We start from the raw sequence: 17,554 nt of genomic DNA, 5'->3' as shown, positions 1-17,554 counted from the left end.
TGAGGTAAACTTTTAGATTCTTGCTGTGTTGTTTCCTTAACAACAAATAAGCACACATTGTTCACTCCTGACCAAAGTGCCAGTGCAATTAATTGCAAGAGAGGGACAAAGAGGAAGGAGAGAGAGGTGGGTCCCAAAAAATTTACCAAGTGGAGGCAGATTAGTAAGATAAGTCTTACTTTTCTCTAAAAGACTCAAGCATACAAATGTTGAACTAAAATAATTCAACAGGACAGTTATCCCAAAATGTGTTCATTGATGACCATCACTTTAAGCAGCACTTCAAGTATAGGGCTGAGTAACACCTAATACCTCATAGCATGTCAAGATTCAATACATCGTAAAGGGTTCAATCGCATGCTTCAATTTACTTCAATTGATGAGCCTGCGCCACTGTAGCTGACAGTAGTGGTACCCGCTGCTGTAGCCCAATCACCTCAATGTTTGACGTTTTGTACATTCAGAAATGCTTTTCTGCATAGCACTGTTGTAACGAGTGTTTATTTGGGTAACTGTCACATTCCTGTCAGCTTGGACAAGTCTGGCCATTCTTCTCTGAACCTCTGTCATTAACAAGCCGTTTTTGCCCTTTTTCTCAACAATTCAAAGTACAATTTGAAAATATTAATTTTACAAATTATATTTTATCATACATTTTTATCAAATTGGTCACATTTTAGCTTTTTAAAACGTTTGAATTCAGTCTATTCCATCAATAAGTGTCTTGAAAGTCCATAAATGATGTTGCTTATACTGTTTATTTTGGTACACTTTACAAGTATTTACACTAATATGTAGAACACATGCTTAGGCACTGTCTCTTTAAGACTTGCGGCATCAGCCAGTAAGCGCAGTAATATAATGAAAGAAGACCTGTGTGGTTTCTTTAGCGCATCCATGTGTGATTAGAATTAAATGTTTATTTTTTGCTGTTTTTTTAATCAACAACTAACTGTAAAAAAACAGAAAGGCTATAAAAAGAGACATTATTCAATGACATATGGATACGTGGATCTCGTCTTTGGACATAATGTCTTCTCCTCTAAACTACTTAATCACTGGTGTTTGAAATCTGAACATTTACTTGCCAGTAGCTATAGACATTTGTAGACGCATAGCGTGAAATTTGGTACCAATCTTGGAATTTAATAATCGAGATCGTTCAATCAAAGATCACGATACTTCAAAAAAATCTATATTTTTCCCAGCTCTATTAATGAATATAAAGTGTCCTGTCAGCTTTGTTTTGTATGCTGTTAATTTACTGTACTTGATATGCTGTCCATTCTGAATCATCTTTAGTTGAAGCTGTTTTTTTTTTCTAAATAACAACAGCATTATAGCAAGAGGAGCATGTTGAAGCTGTCCACTAAAAGAACAGTGGCAGTGCAGCGACTGTATCAGCAAGTTTTACAGTGGTGTGATGTCAGTGTTGCTGCCATTTTTTTCAATGCCAGGATGACATATCATGCCCTCTGTCCCAGATCTGTAGACAAAATGCTATTGTGAACTGGCTGTAAAACGTAAATTAATAGTTCAGTCTATATACAATATTTTGGAAAAATATTGAGTAAAAAATTGTAGAGTAACATGCTTGCTCCCCTGACAGGTATCATACCATGTTTTACAGTTTGAAGACCAGGCTAAACACACATTTAAAAATTTACCAAGCAATCTAAGTGAGGAAATACAGAATCTTTGGTTTTATATAATGCTAATTTTAATTCGATTTATAGAAAAACTACAGACTAACCCTGACCCAAACCTTAACGCTACCCCGAAAAGAAAACACATAAACATGCTGACCCAAAGATAAGTCAAACCTATGAAGTCAGAGTTCGAGGAATCCAGATAGAATCTCAATAGTCTCTGCTTAAGCATGTCTCAGCCACACACACACACACACAAAGCAGTAATCTCGATTCCTGTCAGTCACTATTTATAACAGAGATTAGAACACCTTAATCCCTCATTTCATAGCCAGTGATAGTGTGGAGCAAACACAAACACATTCAAACAGAATAGAGGAAGACTCTAATTAAAACACATTCACAATCAAAAGAAAAAAGAAATGTGATGTTTTCACTACAATGAAACAAAAATGTAATTAAAAATTTTTAACTTGTCTGCAACCAATCGATACATTTGCAGACATGCAACCTGAAAATATACAACATTTTTTAAATATCTTTCAAGTCAAGTAGTCAAGTCATCATTCCTTTCAATACTTTCTTAATTTTCACATATACGTACAAGCACATGTGCACATTCAGAAGTGCAGAGTGAACGGTCTTTGCTCATGTTTGTCCATCAGCAGGTTTGTAGCTGAATGGCATCTTCTGATTATAACAGATATGAGTGTACTGAGATGGATAATATTCTGTAATGCTCTCTGTCTCTACCTCTCTCCCCTCTGCTCTAATCTACACTTGCCCAGTCAATGATCTTTCTGTAATTTTCTCTAAAATCTCTATAACCTCACCTCCCTCTGTCGTGTCAATCAACATCTCTCATTCCCACTGCTCACTGAAAGACACTTCACATCCTCTGTTTCCATTCATAATACTGAATAACATTCATAGACTCATAAACCTTCTTATCAGATGTTGTTTTATTAAACAATGTTCCATGTGATCAAATAATCAATCAAATGCAAAGTGTGCAGATACGAACCACCTCAAACTGCCAACAATATGTTTATCTAGACTTATGCGATTTCCGTCTTCCCTTCTCTCTCTTCCTTGTTAACACACTGTTAGGATTCCATTCCTAAGAACAATGGGTGGTTTGCTCACCGTGGTAACAGGGCAGGAAGGAAAGCCAGGCTGACTGTAGTTGTCTCAGCCGACACTTATTCGTTCGCTTTCGCAAACACACACAGACCTTTGTTTTAAACACACATTACAGGATACACACATAGCATATGTATCTTAGTGTGTTCCTTAATGACCTTTGTAACTTTCAATAAGTGTTCATTACCAGTGGCGATCAGATGTCAGGCCTCAAATCATTAAGACCCCATATACACCTGGTATTAACATCCTGTAGGGTGATCCGATCACAAGTACACAGCTCTAAATAGACGAGTAAATAGACTCCAAAATGTTTTATTGATTAAACGTTTCAACTATAACCTGGTAGTCAAAAATGCACATGACCGCATTGCATTTGTAGTGTAAACACTAATGCATCCTGAGACTATTTAGCAAAGACAAACCAATTCTATTCAAAATGAATGAGAAAAACTGTAATGTCCAGCAGTTGTAGGAAAGGAAGTCCCAATTTACAGGTAAAGCTGAACCTGCCTGGAAAATAGCGTTGTTGTTTTTTAGCATGACCTGAGCTAAAGAAACATAATGTATTATATAATTTTTGTATTATACCAAATTTTTATTTGGAATATATTTGAATATTTTAATATGTTCTTTGATCGAACCAATCGTGACCAACCGTTTTGGAGATTCCAGTCTTTCCACATTCAAGTAAATAGGAGCTGTACTTTTATGCTGCTTGTTTACAGCCCAACCTGCCCAGAAGAATTCCAAAGATGGCTGTCGAGTGGACTGACTTGCCCTGAAAGGGACTTTGATGCATTTCAGACAACACCAAAGGACTGCCTACTCACCTGTCAGTCAAATCTAATGCGTTACAACAACAAAAAAATTCTACTTTTACGTGTAGCTTTAAAAGAAAATACAGGGTTCCAACACTTTTTAAGGCGCTATATACCAGGACATTTCCAGGACATTTCATGTGCCTAACAAGTGTAATATTTAAGCTAAACTGTCCATTTAAATTTAGCGTTTATTTTGGCGTTTCTATGTTTTTTTGGTAGTGTCTCACCTCCAGATAGGGATTTCACAACATAGCTTGAGTGATTATTAATCCTCATAAAGCTGTGATTTAATTAAATAAATAGTCTGTATCTGCTGCACACTTCAGAGTGCTCTGCTGTCTTTTATCTCTCACACACAAGAGCACACATGATCATGATGAGGTGTTTTCAGTGTATGAGCAGTCAGCTTCACACATTCATTTTGAAGCGTGCACCACTTACAGATTATACAGAATAATTATTCAATTAAATCACAGACATTTGCAGTTTAATTGTAACATTACGACATGTTGCAATTTTTATTTGATTAATTGTGCTTTCAAACATTCATCTTTGTCCAAATATGTCATAATCCATTCCACAGAATTCCATTATGTGTTTTATATCTAATGCCATTGTCTAGATTCTGTGATTTCGTCTGTGTTATCTGTAATACTTCATGTGGTAACCATGGTATAAGCAGACTCCGATTGTTGAATTATCTCAAATGAATTCACATCTCGAGGTGTGAAGCCCGAATCACCATGCTACGAACTCAAAAAAAAAATCTGTTGTCCGACCGTCATCGTTGTCAAAAATGTATAACTTAAATATTTTTGTGGTTAAAGGTGCAAGTGTCACATTTGCCATGAGATTAAAATTAGGAAGTGTATTCGTAAACAACAGACTTTTTGTGCTTTTTCTCCCCCTTTTTTCTTTTTGTGCTTTATCAACACATGATGTGCTGATATGACTTATAATGTAAAGTCATGACATTACAGATCCTCCTACAAAATCAGATCACAAAAAGTCATAGGAGATGTGTTGAAATGTATGTTACAAGCAAATGTACACAGCGATCTGTCTCGCCTGAACACTTGTGAACGAATCAAATTTTAATACCAGAAGTAAACAGCAGTATAAGCACCTGTATAATATGAATAAAATAATTGATGTGAATAAAGAGAAAGAATAGTTTCCGTTCTGTCAGATTCTGCTGGAAGACAAAGGTGGCAGGGGAGAGGATCTTACCCCTTACAGCATGACCTAAACTGGTGGTTAAGAGGTGATTGGGGTGAAAACAATGCTGGCATACCGAAGTGATGAAGGACAGCTATGAAGAGCTGCTAAAGCATAGGCTGGATTTTGATTGGATTGGATTGTCTAAATTGAATAAAGTGATTCTTCCTACGAGTCTTCCAGACAGAACTATCGCTTAGGCTTCCATTTATCTCTCAGAGTCAATCACACAATGACTATGATAAATGGGATAGTATAAATGTGTGCACCTTTTATACATACATTATGTCATTGGGAAAAAATTTAATCTTATTAAAGAGGACAAACAGACACGCACCCGCAGGGTCTGTGGGTGAAGACAATGTAGCTCTCCTCATCGGTTTTCTCGATGAAAGTCACACACGTTTGTTTCTCCCAGTGTCTCATTGCCTGTTTTAACATGGCCCTCTGGCTTCCTGTGAAAATCACCCAGAAATCATTATATGTAAATCACAACATTCATATGGCAATGGTAAACACCAACACACTCAGGTCCCCCACCAGTGAAGTTGCCTCCTATGATGTAAGGGATGACTCCTCCGGGCCAGATCTTCTCTGCTCGGGAGGTGGCAGCGCGTGGCACTCGAGACTTCACACCTCTGCCGCTATTTTCACTTCTACCTCCAGCCTTAGAGCTTGGCACATCTTTACTGATGTTCACTGGCCATGACTCTACACCACAGAGAGAAGAAAGAATGATAGAAACAACCTAAAGCTACCATCAAAGTTCTGTGAAGTCCTGAGTGAATTTCACTTTGCTTTTATGTATGAAGTTCATTGCATTTTCATTTAACCTTTTACTTTTCTTTATTTGGGCTATAAATATCAACGGTATCAAATCAAATGCCAAACTACATCTAGCAATAATAAATGGCATTAAATATATTAACTGCTGAAACATGTTTCACTACAAAACAGAGTTTACCCTCTAAATGTTAAATACAAATGCATGTTATTGCAATGACACTCATCCTGCCAACACATGGCTGTACAATCCACATGACTCCAGTGCAATAAAGTTAGTGAAGACACCTACAGCAGATAACATCTAATGAGATAAGTTTAATAAAGTATCTTCTACTGAACCAATAAATCATAAACTATATTAAACTAATTGTCCAACAACAGTGTTTATAAAACGTCTGGTTACTGTTGTAAGGGAGGGAACGAGACGTTGTGTCGAAGGAAGTGACACAAGGGGTCTTCTCGGATGCCGAATCGTACCTATGAACCTGAGAAAAGGCCAATGTCAAGTTGGCAGACAGAATTTGCATGCCCCGCCCCAGACATACGGGTATAAAGGGAAGCGGGGCAGCGAATGCCAGTCAGAATTTTTCTTCGGAGCCGAATGGTTGGGCAGCAAGCAGCTGAATCTCACTACTGTTCCACTCACCTCTATCAGCAAGAACCATTGCTGTTGGATCGGCACGGCGCATTTCCAGCTGGCGTTCTCTCTCTGCACGCTGTGCAGTTCACACCCTGGGTGCTTCGACAGCGCTTTCTTCCTGTTAATAGTGTGTTCTCCTCCTAAAAAGAGTCTATTTTCTCTAAAAGAGTTTCAGTTCCCACTCATGAAAGAGCAATACACAACAGGCGTTGAACGTCCTTTTCAGGACACGACTTTTTAAAGATGTCTTTCCGTCTCTGTGTTGTTCCTGGATGCGGTTGATTTCGCTCCACTTCTGACGGTCATAAAAGCTGCCTCACATGCCTGGGCTGCGATCACGCGCAGGCAGCGTTTTATGAATGGTCATGTTCTCAGTGCGAGAACATAACCATGGCAACATTGCGGTCACATCGTTACTTCTTCCTACGGGATTGAGGACGACCTGTCTGGCGATGACGACGGGCTCGGTAAATCACTACGAACCACCCGCCCCCCCGGCACGCTTGCTTGCTTCCGTCCGAGCTCGGGATCAGTGCGGATCATCTCGCGGTCAGCCGGCATTGTCCCTTGAGCCCCCGGAATTGGATGACGACATCGGCGCTGCATCAGAGAGCCTCACAGTGACTCGTATTGGCTGCCACCTTCGGGTCTGCTTGCTCAGTCTGAAGCTGACTGCCGCTATGCTTTCCCGGGACTGATATCTCCGCCCCCCCTCACGGCTACTCGATCGGGTCACAGCGCCGCTCATAGCCACGCCCCCCCCTCCCCCGGTTCCGTTCTTCCTGGAAGTGTATGACGAGCCGACGCGGTCGGAACCACCCTCCGCTCTCACTACCCCGTGAATGCCGCCACCGGGTACTCCTCTCCAGAGCCCTAGAATGACGTCATTAATGACCTCAAAAATCTACAGCGCCACCGGAAAGGCCGCCTCTGCCCTGCATGCCATGGCTTTCCAGCAAATTTACCAAGCCAAGGCACTCAAAGATCTGCACCTTTGTAGTTCTGACCATGATGTGCTGCAGGAACTGCGCTCTGCCACCAACCTCGCGCTCAGAGCCACAAAGGTCACAGCGCAGGCACTCGGGTGGGCGATGGCCACCCTCGTGGTCCAGGAGCGACACCTCTGGCTGAATATTGTTGAGATGCGTGACGTTGACACAGGAAAATTTCTCAACGCCCCCATCTCCCAGCTTGGCCTCTTCTGCGCCTGCTCGCCGAGGGCATCCCCTGCGGCCAAACATCGGCAGGCAGCTCCGCAACCTTGGCCCAGCTCTCAGCCCCAGCATCAAGCACCTCGCAGGCGGTGTTCGCCCCCCGTCTCCAGGACCTCTTCCCGGACCAGAAAAGCTCCGAAAAGCTCCTGAGATGGGCAACCCAGGCAGTCGGATGTTCGCTCCGGAGAAGGCACCAAGACCACTTCGTCCCCCCGGTGAATGGCCGGGAGGACAATCTTTGTTTTCCTTATGTTCATTTGCCGCACCCCCTCTGGGTTGCAGTACTCAAATATTCAATAAAAGAGCGATTTACCCACTCCCTGGATCATCCAGCTGGTGTGTGCCATTCTCACAGCACCCCGGCCTCACAACTCTCCAGTCCCGGTTCGTCGGATGCAGCTCCCTCGCCTCCGGCCCCATGACTGCCCCGGCAGGCCAGCGCTGACGAGATTGAAGGCACCTAATTAGGACCTCTTCCTCAGTCTCTAACCCATCCCCGGCACAGCTGTTCCTCTAAAACAATTCCAGAGGCTCCTGGGGCATATGCCATCCTCAGCCACAGTTGCGTTGCTCGGGTTGATGCATATGAGACTGCTACAGCACTGGCTACAGACTCGAGTCCCGAGATGGGCATGGTGCTATGGCACGCATTGTGTGATAATCACCCCCTCCTTGGACAGACCTCTGATTTCTGCGGACCGGAGTTCCCATGCAGCAGGTGTCAAGATGTGTGGTAACCACAGACTCTCGACAGGGTTGGGGCGCCGTGCACAACCGGTGCGCTGCTGCTGGCACCTTGCCTAGAGTTGATGGCTGTAATTCTTGTCCGAATTACAGAAACTGAGGTTTCTTCCACTAATACGAAGCAAGCACGTTCTGATCCGTTCAGACAGCACCGCGACGGTAGCGTACATACATCGCCAAGGCGGCGTGCGCTCTCGTCATATGTCACAACTCGCCATCTCCTCCTTTGGAGTCAGCCGCGACTCAAGTCGCTGCTCGCCACTCACATTCCTGGCAACTGCAACACGACGGCAGACGCGCTATCGCGGCAGGTTTCGCCCAGTGGAGAGTGGAGGCTCCACCCCCTGGTGGTCCAGCTCATTTGGGACTGATTCGGCAAGGCACAGGTAGACCTCTTTGCCTCCCAAGACAACTCCCACTGTCCGCTCTGGTATTCCCTGACAGGAATGTTCCTGGCCCCGGGGGCTGTGCAAGTACACATTTCCCCCAGTGATCCTTCTTGCATCGGTGCTGTGCAAGATCAGGGAGGACGAGGAACAGGTCATCTTGGTGGCCCCCTACTGGCCCACCCGCACCTGGTTCACGGATCTCACGCTCCTCACGACAGCCCCTCCCTGGAAAGTTCCCCTGAGGAAGGACCTTCTTTCTCAGGGACGGGGCACCCTCTGGCATCCGCACCCAGACCTCTGGAACTTCCACGTCTGGCCCCTGGATGGGATGCGGAAGATCTAGTGGATCTACCACTTGCTGTTGTAGACACGATCAACCAAGCCAGAGCTCCCTCAACCAGGAAACTTTACACCCTAAAGTGGCACTTGTTCACGACTGGTGTTCTTCCCGAGCCGAAGACCCACAGAGATGCGCAGTTTGGTCAGTGCTTCTATTCCTGCAGGAGAGGCTGGAGGGCAGGCTGTCCCCCTCCACCTTGAAGGTGTATGTAGCTGCTATCGCAGCCCACCACAACGCAGTAGATGGCAAGTCCCTTGGTAAGCACGACTTCATTATCAGGTTCCTGAAAGGCACCCGGAGACTGAATCCTCCCCGGCCTAGCCTGTTCCCCTCTTGGGATCTCTCAGTGGTTCTCTCGGGCCTTCAGAGACTCCCATTTGAGCCGCTTGAATCAGTCGAGCTCAAGGCCCTCTCCCTGGAGATGGCCCTCCTGATCACGTTAGCCTCAACTAAAAGGGTTGGAGACCTGCAAGCATTCTCTGTCAGTGACACCTGCCTGGAGTTCAGTCCGGCACTTTCGCACGTTATCCTGAGACCCTGACCGGGCTATGTGCCCAAGGTTCCTACGACCCCTTTCGGGGACCAGGTCGTGAACCTGCAAGCGCTGCCTTGGGAGGAGGCAGACCCAGCCCTTTCGTTGCTGTGTCCGGTGTGTGCTTTGCGTACCTATGTGGACCACACGCAGAGCTCTAGATGTTCTGAGCAGCTCTTTGTCTGCTTTGGCGGACGGCGGAAAGGGAACGCCATCCCCAAACAGAGGCTAGCCCACTGGGCCGTTGACGCTATTGCCTTTCACACCCAGGGTGTGCCCGCCCCCCCCTGCAGGTCCGAGCACACTCTACGAGAAGTGTGGCGTCCTCATGATCACTGAGCCACAGCAACTCCTTGGCAGACATCTGCAGAGCAGCGGGCTGGGCAACACACAATACCTTTGCCCGATTTTACAATCTAAGGGTTGAGTCGGTCTCGTCCCTTGTTTTGTCAGGTCCGAGCCGATAGAACTCAGTAATGCGGCACAACCGACCGGGTGTTCCGCTTGCACCTTGCGCCCTTCACCAAAGTGATCCAGTGCACCTTCTGTCCCAGGTCATCCACTGAGCATCGCTGCCTGGATGGTTTTCCTCCCTAGCCTTCTGGCCAGCGAATTCAATGGAGCAACTCGCGGCTAGACCCACTACGAGCCTCAGGGCTCTGTACTGGGGTCGGGCTCCACGGGCATAGTTCCCTCTTCAGGCTAACTCCCTGTGATGTATTTTCCGTGGTACGGTCCCCCTCTCGGTGGACCCGCGTTTCCCTCGGGCAGCCCCACTGCCCTCGTTCCCCCCTTCATTAGGCTGGACCTACCACTGCGCCGTATCCCATGTCCGGCATCACAACCCTTGTGGTGTATTTGCCACACATCTCCTCCCCCTGGACTGGGCAGGGTGTGGCCTCTGCAGGGTCTTCCCCTCCTGAAAGAATAGGACAGTTACCTTACCTCACGCCGGCGCTGACGAGTTCTGAAGATGCCTCCTTAGGCCTCTTCCTCAGTCTCTAAGCCACCCCCTGCCAGATGCGCGGAGTAGGACAAGTGCGTCGAGCCTTCTCTCAGCACCCTAGCCTCAGGGCTCCTGTCTCTCCTGACAGGCTCTCCTGCTCCCTCTGGGGAAAGACCGCCTTCCCCGACTTATATTGGGCCCCAGCCGCTTTACGTCCTATGTGAGAGACATAGTGAGAGAGAAGGCCGCGGCTGCCGGGCTTGCTCCCATGCTAGCATGTAACACCTTTTTCTCACCAGGGAGGCGGGAAAACCTAAGGTGGTATGCAAAACTCTTTGAGGGGGTGTTGGGGAGGGCTACGTGCACTCGGTACAGGTGCCTCTAACACGCAATAGCCTGCTTTGCACCTGTTTCAACAGTCACGTAATACGGTCAGTGCGTGGCATTTTTATATGGACCCCTTGTGTCACTTCCTTCGACAGAACATCGAGAGAGTGACAGAAGGGGAACGTCTGGTTACTGTTGTAACCTCCGTTTCCCGAGGGAGGGAACGAGACGTTTTGTCCCTCCTGCCACAGCACTAGACCTAACACTGTAAATGGCCGTGCTTAATTTTGGGCTCCTCAGTGCAAAATCCTGACTGGCATTCGCTGCCCCGCTTCCCTTTATATCCGTATGTCCGGGGCGGGGCATGAAAATTCTGTCTGCAAACTTGACATTGGCCTTTTCTCAGGTTCAGAGGTACGATTCGGCGTCAGAGAAGACCCCTTGTGTCACTTCCTTCAACACAACGTCGAGAGATTGACAGAAGGGGAACTAACCTGTATATTGAAATTGAAACTTGCCTTGTACTCATGACAAAAGGCTAAGACTTGAGACTTGGACTCTGTGTCAAAGAGTTGTTAACATGTTTGCTTATAGTATTTGATGATGCTTTATTGTAGTTTTTGTCATATAATGTCTGATTTGTCAGGTGCTTTTAGCTGTTATCGCAGTGTTATGTCTACTTATTTGTAAAGGTGAACTTACCAAAGCCTATCCGTCGTATTCTGTCAAGCAACAGATATAACGAGCCTCTCTTCTTACTGGGATTATGCTCTCCTAGACCACCTGAGAGAAAGAAATGTATTATGCAAATATTAAGCATAGCTGTACATACTGGATATGTTATTTTGAGAATGTTGTAGGAGGGATATCATAACGTTGTGAGAACTTTGTGAACTGGTTGTTTAAACTGAGTAACTTAAAACTGTGCTAGTGTTGTTTTAAAATTATATGAACATTGCCTTTAGCAGTAGGCAGATTGAGCCAAGAGAGATGGGTGAAATTCGTCTTACTGGCTCTCTTCCATTTTCACATTTTCTATAACTTTTTGGAAGAAAAAAAAAATAAAATAAAAAAATAAAAAAATCCGTTTGCTGATTTAGAAAACTATGGCGTCTCCCTCGGGTGAGGGAACGCCTGGTTTCTCAATCAAAAATGGATGTAAAGTTGATTCGGATCAAGTGTTTACGGTAGAAGATGTTCTACTAGCAATGGGAGAAATTGCAGGACATGGAAAAATAGTCTCGGCCTCTAGAATGAACAAGGCCGTCGTGGTTTTTCTGAAAGAGGAAAATCTAGTGAACAGGCTAGTTGAAAACAGAATTGTTGTGTCTGACACGTTGGTGCAGGTAACGCCGTTGCCACTAAAGTGACGATTTCAAACGTGCCTCCTTTCATTTCTGATGAAGGAATTATCAAAGAACTTAGTCGATTTGGTAAGTTTGCTAGTTCCATCAAAGTAGTTCCACTTGGATGCAAAAATGCTGCTTTGAAACATGTGTTGTCTTTTCGAAGACATGTTTTCATGTTTTTAAATGCACCCTCTAAGACTTTGGAAATCTCTTTTCGCATACAACATGGAGATAGCTCATACATGATATTCGCAACAAAAGAAAGTATGCGTTGTTTTGATTGCGGAGATTTGGGGCATAAGAGATTTACTTGCCCGCATAAAAAACAGACGGAGAATGAAGTGAATGACGGAAATATTGAAGAACACGTAGATCGAACTGAGAACACTGAAAATCGTGATAAGGAAAAAAGACTTAAAATTGTAAAAGAAACAATGATTCCAGCAAAAAAACAAAAGAGGCAGGAAACTCAAGGTGAGGATATAGAAGCACCTGTTTCTACCTGTGGAATTCCTCGACCCAGTGAAACAACCCAGGTTAAGTCCTCAACTGAGCAAAACGCTCCAGAACAGAGTTCAAAATCTGAGGTGAGTGATTTTAATTTATCTAAACAAGATGGTGAAAATAAAGGAGGCCTAAATGTTCCGAAAGATGTAGTTGATTCTGTAAAGGACAGTGAACTTTGTACTGGTGTTGAGGATGAGAGTGGTATGCAGTCTGCTTTGAGAGTAGATGAAGATAGCGATGAGGCTCAGATGGAGGAATGTGAGAGCGGCTCGGAGGTGTCTGAATTTGATTACAGTCAGACGACGAATGACGTTTATTCTGTGGAAGAATTAAATGAATTTCTGGATCAAACTAAAGGGAAAAAAGTTGATGTTGCTAAATATTTCGCTGATTGTGATAAATTTATTAAATCAGTAATGATTGCTCAGAAGACTGTTGGTTACGATGTGATTTCGAAACAAAAAAGATTTAGGCTGAAAAAATTTATGACGGCTGCACGTAAAGCTCAAAATGATCAGGCAAAAATGTCAAAACGAAAAAAATAAAAGCACATGGGTGTGGGATCTATTTTTTATTCTTTTGTTTCTCTGCTATTTCTTTTCTGTTTCCCTTTTCTCTCCCCTATAATGCAGATACTAAGAGTGGGATCTTTAAATGTTAATGGACTGAGGGATGGGGGAAAAAGAGCTTTACTGTCTGAATTTCTTAGGCTTAAAGTCAATAATGTAATATTTTTACAAGAAACGCATAGTGACTCCAATAATGAATCTGAGTTGAAGTTGTGGTGGGAAGGGAAAAGTTGTTTAAGCCATGGCACAAATATCAGTGCTGGAGTAGCTATCCTATTTTCAGCTAATCTTGATGTTAATATTTTATCAAAATAGAATTGGAGAAAGGACATCTTTTGATTGTGAAAGCTGAAATTCATAATCAAGTATTTGTTTTTATAAATATTTATGCTCCAAATAGAGGCACAGATAGAACGTTGTTATTCAGAAAGTTGGGAGATATTTTAAAAAGTTTTATCCTGGATGAATTTATAGTTGTCGGTGGTGATTGGAACTGTACTCTTAATTTTCTTTTAGACAGAAATAACGAGGAACCAGATTCTGTATCAGCTTCTTTCTTAAAAAGTATTATTGTTCAAAATGATTTTACAGACGTGTGGAGAGAAAAGAATAATTCTGTAAAACAATATACATGGACAAGAGTTTCACAAGGGAGGATTAGTGCAGCTAGGCTTGACCGGCTCTATATCAAGCGTGCAGAAATTAATAGATTAATGGAGTGTAACATTTTCCCATGTTGTGTATCAGACCATCATTTTATTACAGCGAATATTGCCTTGACAAATCAAAAATGTAAAAGTCCTTATTGGAAGTTTAATGTAGCGTTGTTAAAAGAAAAAGTCTTTTTAGGAAAATTTGAATCGTTTTGGAGTGAGTGGGTTTCCCAAAAGGATGATTTTGAAAGTTTGAAAGAGTGGTCGGAAATAGGAAAGACCCAAATAAAAGTTTTTTGTCAGCAATTTACTTTTTTGTCTACTAGAAAGATTAAACAACAAATAGCTGAAATAGAGCAAGAGATTTTTCAGATAACATCTGGAATGATTCAACATTCAGATTCATCATTAAATGGAACGTTATCTGAAAGGAAACAAGATCTTGAAACTTTATTGCAAGTGCGGGCTAAAGGTGCCCTAATAAGGTCGCGGTTTATGTCTATACATGACATGGATGCTCCCACTCCATATTTTTTTAATTTGGAAAAGGTCTTAAAGAAACAAAATGAAATGCACTGTTTAACAACACCAGATGGACTAAAGACTTTTGATTCAAGAAAAATGCGAAAGATTGCAGTGGATTTCTATTCAGAACTATATAAAAAGGAGGACACTGATACTGGATGCATTTCACAATTATTACAAAAGCTTCCTACCATCACTAAAGAGCAGAGTCGGACTCTGGACAGTGCTGTTTCTTTTAAGGAGTTAACGGATGCAGTAATACAGATGAATGCTGGCCGTGCACCTGGAATTGATGGACTGCCAGTGGACTTTTATAAAGCGGTTTGGAAGATCATCGGAAGAGACTTCTATGAGGTGGTTCAAGAATGTTTTAAAGATAAACTACTTCCCATAAGTTGTCAAAGGGCAGTGTTGGCACTGATACCTAAGAAAGGAGACTTGAGTTTACTAAAAAATTGGAGGCCTGTATCAATTCTGACTTCTGACTATAAGCTAATAGCTAAGTTATTGGCCAATAGAATGAAAGCTGTTTTGGGTGATATAATACATCAAGACCAGTCTTATTGTATTCCAGGAAGAACAATACATGACAATATTTTTCTGATCAGAGATATTTTGGACTACTCTAAACTTTATGAAGTAGATATAGGTTTTTTGTTCCTGGATCAGGAAAAAGCCTTTGATAGAGTTGACCATGGTTTTCTGTTTGAGACAATGCATGCGTTTGGGTTTGGGAATGCTTTTATTTCTTGGATTTTAAAGATTGGTGGTGGTTTAAGTCAACCAATAATAATACAGAAGGGTATCAGGCAGGGGTGTCCACTGTCAGGTCAGCTATATGCTTTAGCAGTGGAACCACTTTTATGTCTACTAAGAAAAAAACTGTCTGGTTTAAGTATTGGTGATGATCTTCATTCTGTTAAACTGACTGCGTATGCGGATGACATTACTGTAATTGTGAAAGAACAAAAAGATATTGATATTATTAATTACAGTATTGGATTGTATGAGAGAGCATCATCTGCAAAACTTAACTGGGGTAAAACAGAAGCGTTTTGGTGTAATGAGAAAACAACAATGCCTTTACCAGCTATCCCTGAAAATGTTAAGTGGGTAAAAGTTGGTTTCAAGTTTTTAGGAATTTGTATGGGTTCTGAAAACTACCAAAGAAAAAATTGGGAAGGTGTGAAGGACAAATTATGTGCCAGATTGTCAAAATGGAACTGGATTTTGCCTCAACTGTCTTATAGGGGAAGAGTGCTGGTGATAAATAATCTTGCCGCCTCTATCCTATGGCATAGATTAATTGTATTGAATCCACCAGATGATTTTATTGGAGGAGTCCAAAAATTGTTTGTAAATTTTTTCTGGTCTGGACAACATTGGCTACGAGAGTCAATTTTGTATCTGCAGGTACATGAAGGAGGTCAAGGTCTTATGGACATTAAGTCTAAAGTGGCTGCTTTTAGACTGCAAACGGCTCAGAGACTACTTTATCATCAGTCTCAGAACTGGATAAGAGTGGCTTGTGCCTTATTGAATCGAGTGGGATGGTTGAAGTTGGACAGACATCTCTTTTTAATGAATTTAAAGGAGATGGATCTTAGTGGGCTCCCATCTTTTTATGCCTCCTTATTAAATGCATGGCAGATTTTTATTGTTAAAAGGGAGGTTTTTGAAACACCGAGTCTTTGGGATCTTGAAGAACCCTTAATCTTTAATTCTCACATACCCAGTGCAATATTGGAATCACAGACTGCGCGCACAAGCTTGGTGGGAGCAGGAATCCATAAGATCTGCCATCTTAGGTCAAATGACCAGTGGATTACTGCAGAAAAACTGGCCTTAGAGACTGGTATTCGTTCTGTTCGAACTGTGCAAAAACTCTTAGCTGAAATTCAAGTCTCTTTTCCTGTTCTGCCACTAGAAGTTGGACTAAAATATCTCAATTTAAGAGCGTTAAAAGAACTTCCAGAAACTAAGTGGACTGATTTTGTTGAGTCTGGTATTTCCCCAAAAGGAAGTTGGAGGTCCTTATATAAGAAACCAATTGAAAAACGGAATGGAGATTTGCAATGGCGAATTTCACATTGGATAATAGCAACAAATCGATATAAGGCACATTTGAATCCGTTGCAAGAGGAAGAGTGTTCTTTTTGTGGAATTTCAGAAACTGTTTTTCATATTTTTATTGGTTGTTCAAGGCTAAAAGACATGTTTGGTGTATTAGGAGAATTGAGTCATAGTTTTGGTTTTCACTTTACAAATGATCTTTTTGTTTTTGGACCAAAATATAGTGCCTCAAACAGGACAAAAACAGTATTGATTAATTTCTTGTTTGGTAAGGCTAAAATGGCAATTTGGCTGACAAGGAAGAATAAAACAATTCTTAATGGAGGAGTTGATCCTTTACATATGTTTAAGGCCTTGGTAAAAAGTAGGTTAATTTTGGAGTACAAGTTTTATGAACTCGTAAATGATACTGACTCTTTTTTTTCTTTGTGGGGTACTAAAGGTATTTTATGTCAACCAAGTGAAGAGAGAGTTTATGATATAATGTTATGAATTATAATTAATTTTAATGTGAGTAAAAAACCTATTTTTGTATATGTTGGTAGGATTTTTTTTTAAATGTTTTCTTGTGTAGTGTAATATTTATTGTCTTTTTTATAAGTGTCTGTAAATAAAAGGAGCTTAAAGGTCAAGTCTCTCTCTCTCTCTCTCTCTCTCTCTCTCTCTCTCTTTCTTTCTCTCACTCTCTCATCGCTATGGAATGCCGACATAGTCAGGAAAGTGAGGAACAAACAAAACTCTCAATCGAAGATGCAGGAAAGGCTGAGTTTAGGAATTTACATACGTACACGCTCTTGCACTATGGCGCACATACACATTTGAATAACATCAAATGTCATGAATGCTGTTTTCCGAACTCGGGTGTGCAACTGAGAACCGCAGCCAGGTCAGCTTGAAAAGGTGGTCTGGGGTACGGTTCATGTTAATACCAGTACGGTTCGCTGCTGACATGTCGTCGTACCAAATCAAGAAAATAAACCGCTATTGATGATGTATAATTTGCATCTTTGCAGGCTCTTGGTATAATGCATTTCTCATGCCTGCTTGTCTTCAAATATATCCACTTCAGAGAGCAGCTCATATTCTTCACATCTCTTGCAATGCATCCACGGGCTCACGGCAGACA

General features: G+C 42.5%; 1 protein-coding gene across 2 annotated transcripts in view; it reads right to left on the bottom strand.

Moving 5' to 3' along the window:
* LOC127643694 (dorsal-ventral patterning tolloid-like protein 1) overlaps positions 1 to 17,554 on the bottom strand; it is a 101,152-nt gene that overhangs the window by 43,750 nt on the left and 39,848 nt on the right. For both annotated transcript variants that reach the window (XM_052126510.1, XM_052126509.1), the window contains exons 4-6: positions 11,455 to 11,535; positions 5,375 to 5,545; positions 5,172 to 5,289 (exon numbers count right to left, since the gene is read on the bottom strand). In XM_052126510.1, the coding sequence (XP_051982470.1) occupies positions 5,172 to 5,289; positions 5,375 to 5,545; positions 11,455 to 11,535 (370 nt within the window). The remainder of the gene's footprint in view (positions 1 to 5,171; positions 5,290 to 5,374; positions 5,546 to 11,454; positions 11,536 to 17,554) is intronic.

Source organism: Xyrauchen texanus, chromosome 5, assembly GCF_025860055.1.
Source record: "Xyrauchen texanus isolate HMW12.3.18 chromosome 5, RBS_HiC_50CHRs, whole genome shotgun sequence".
Classification (NCBI taxonomy): Eukaryota; Metazoa; Chordata; class Actinopteri; order Cypriniformes; family Catostomidae; genus Xyrauchen; species Xyrauchen texanus.
This window is presented reverse-complemented; position numbering and strand designations above follow the sequence as displayed.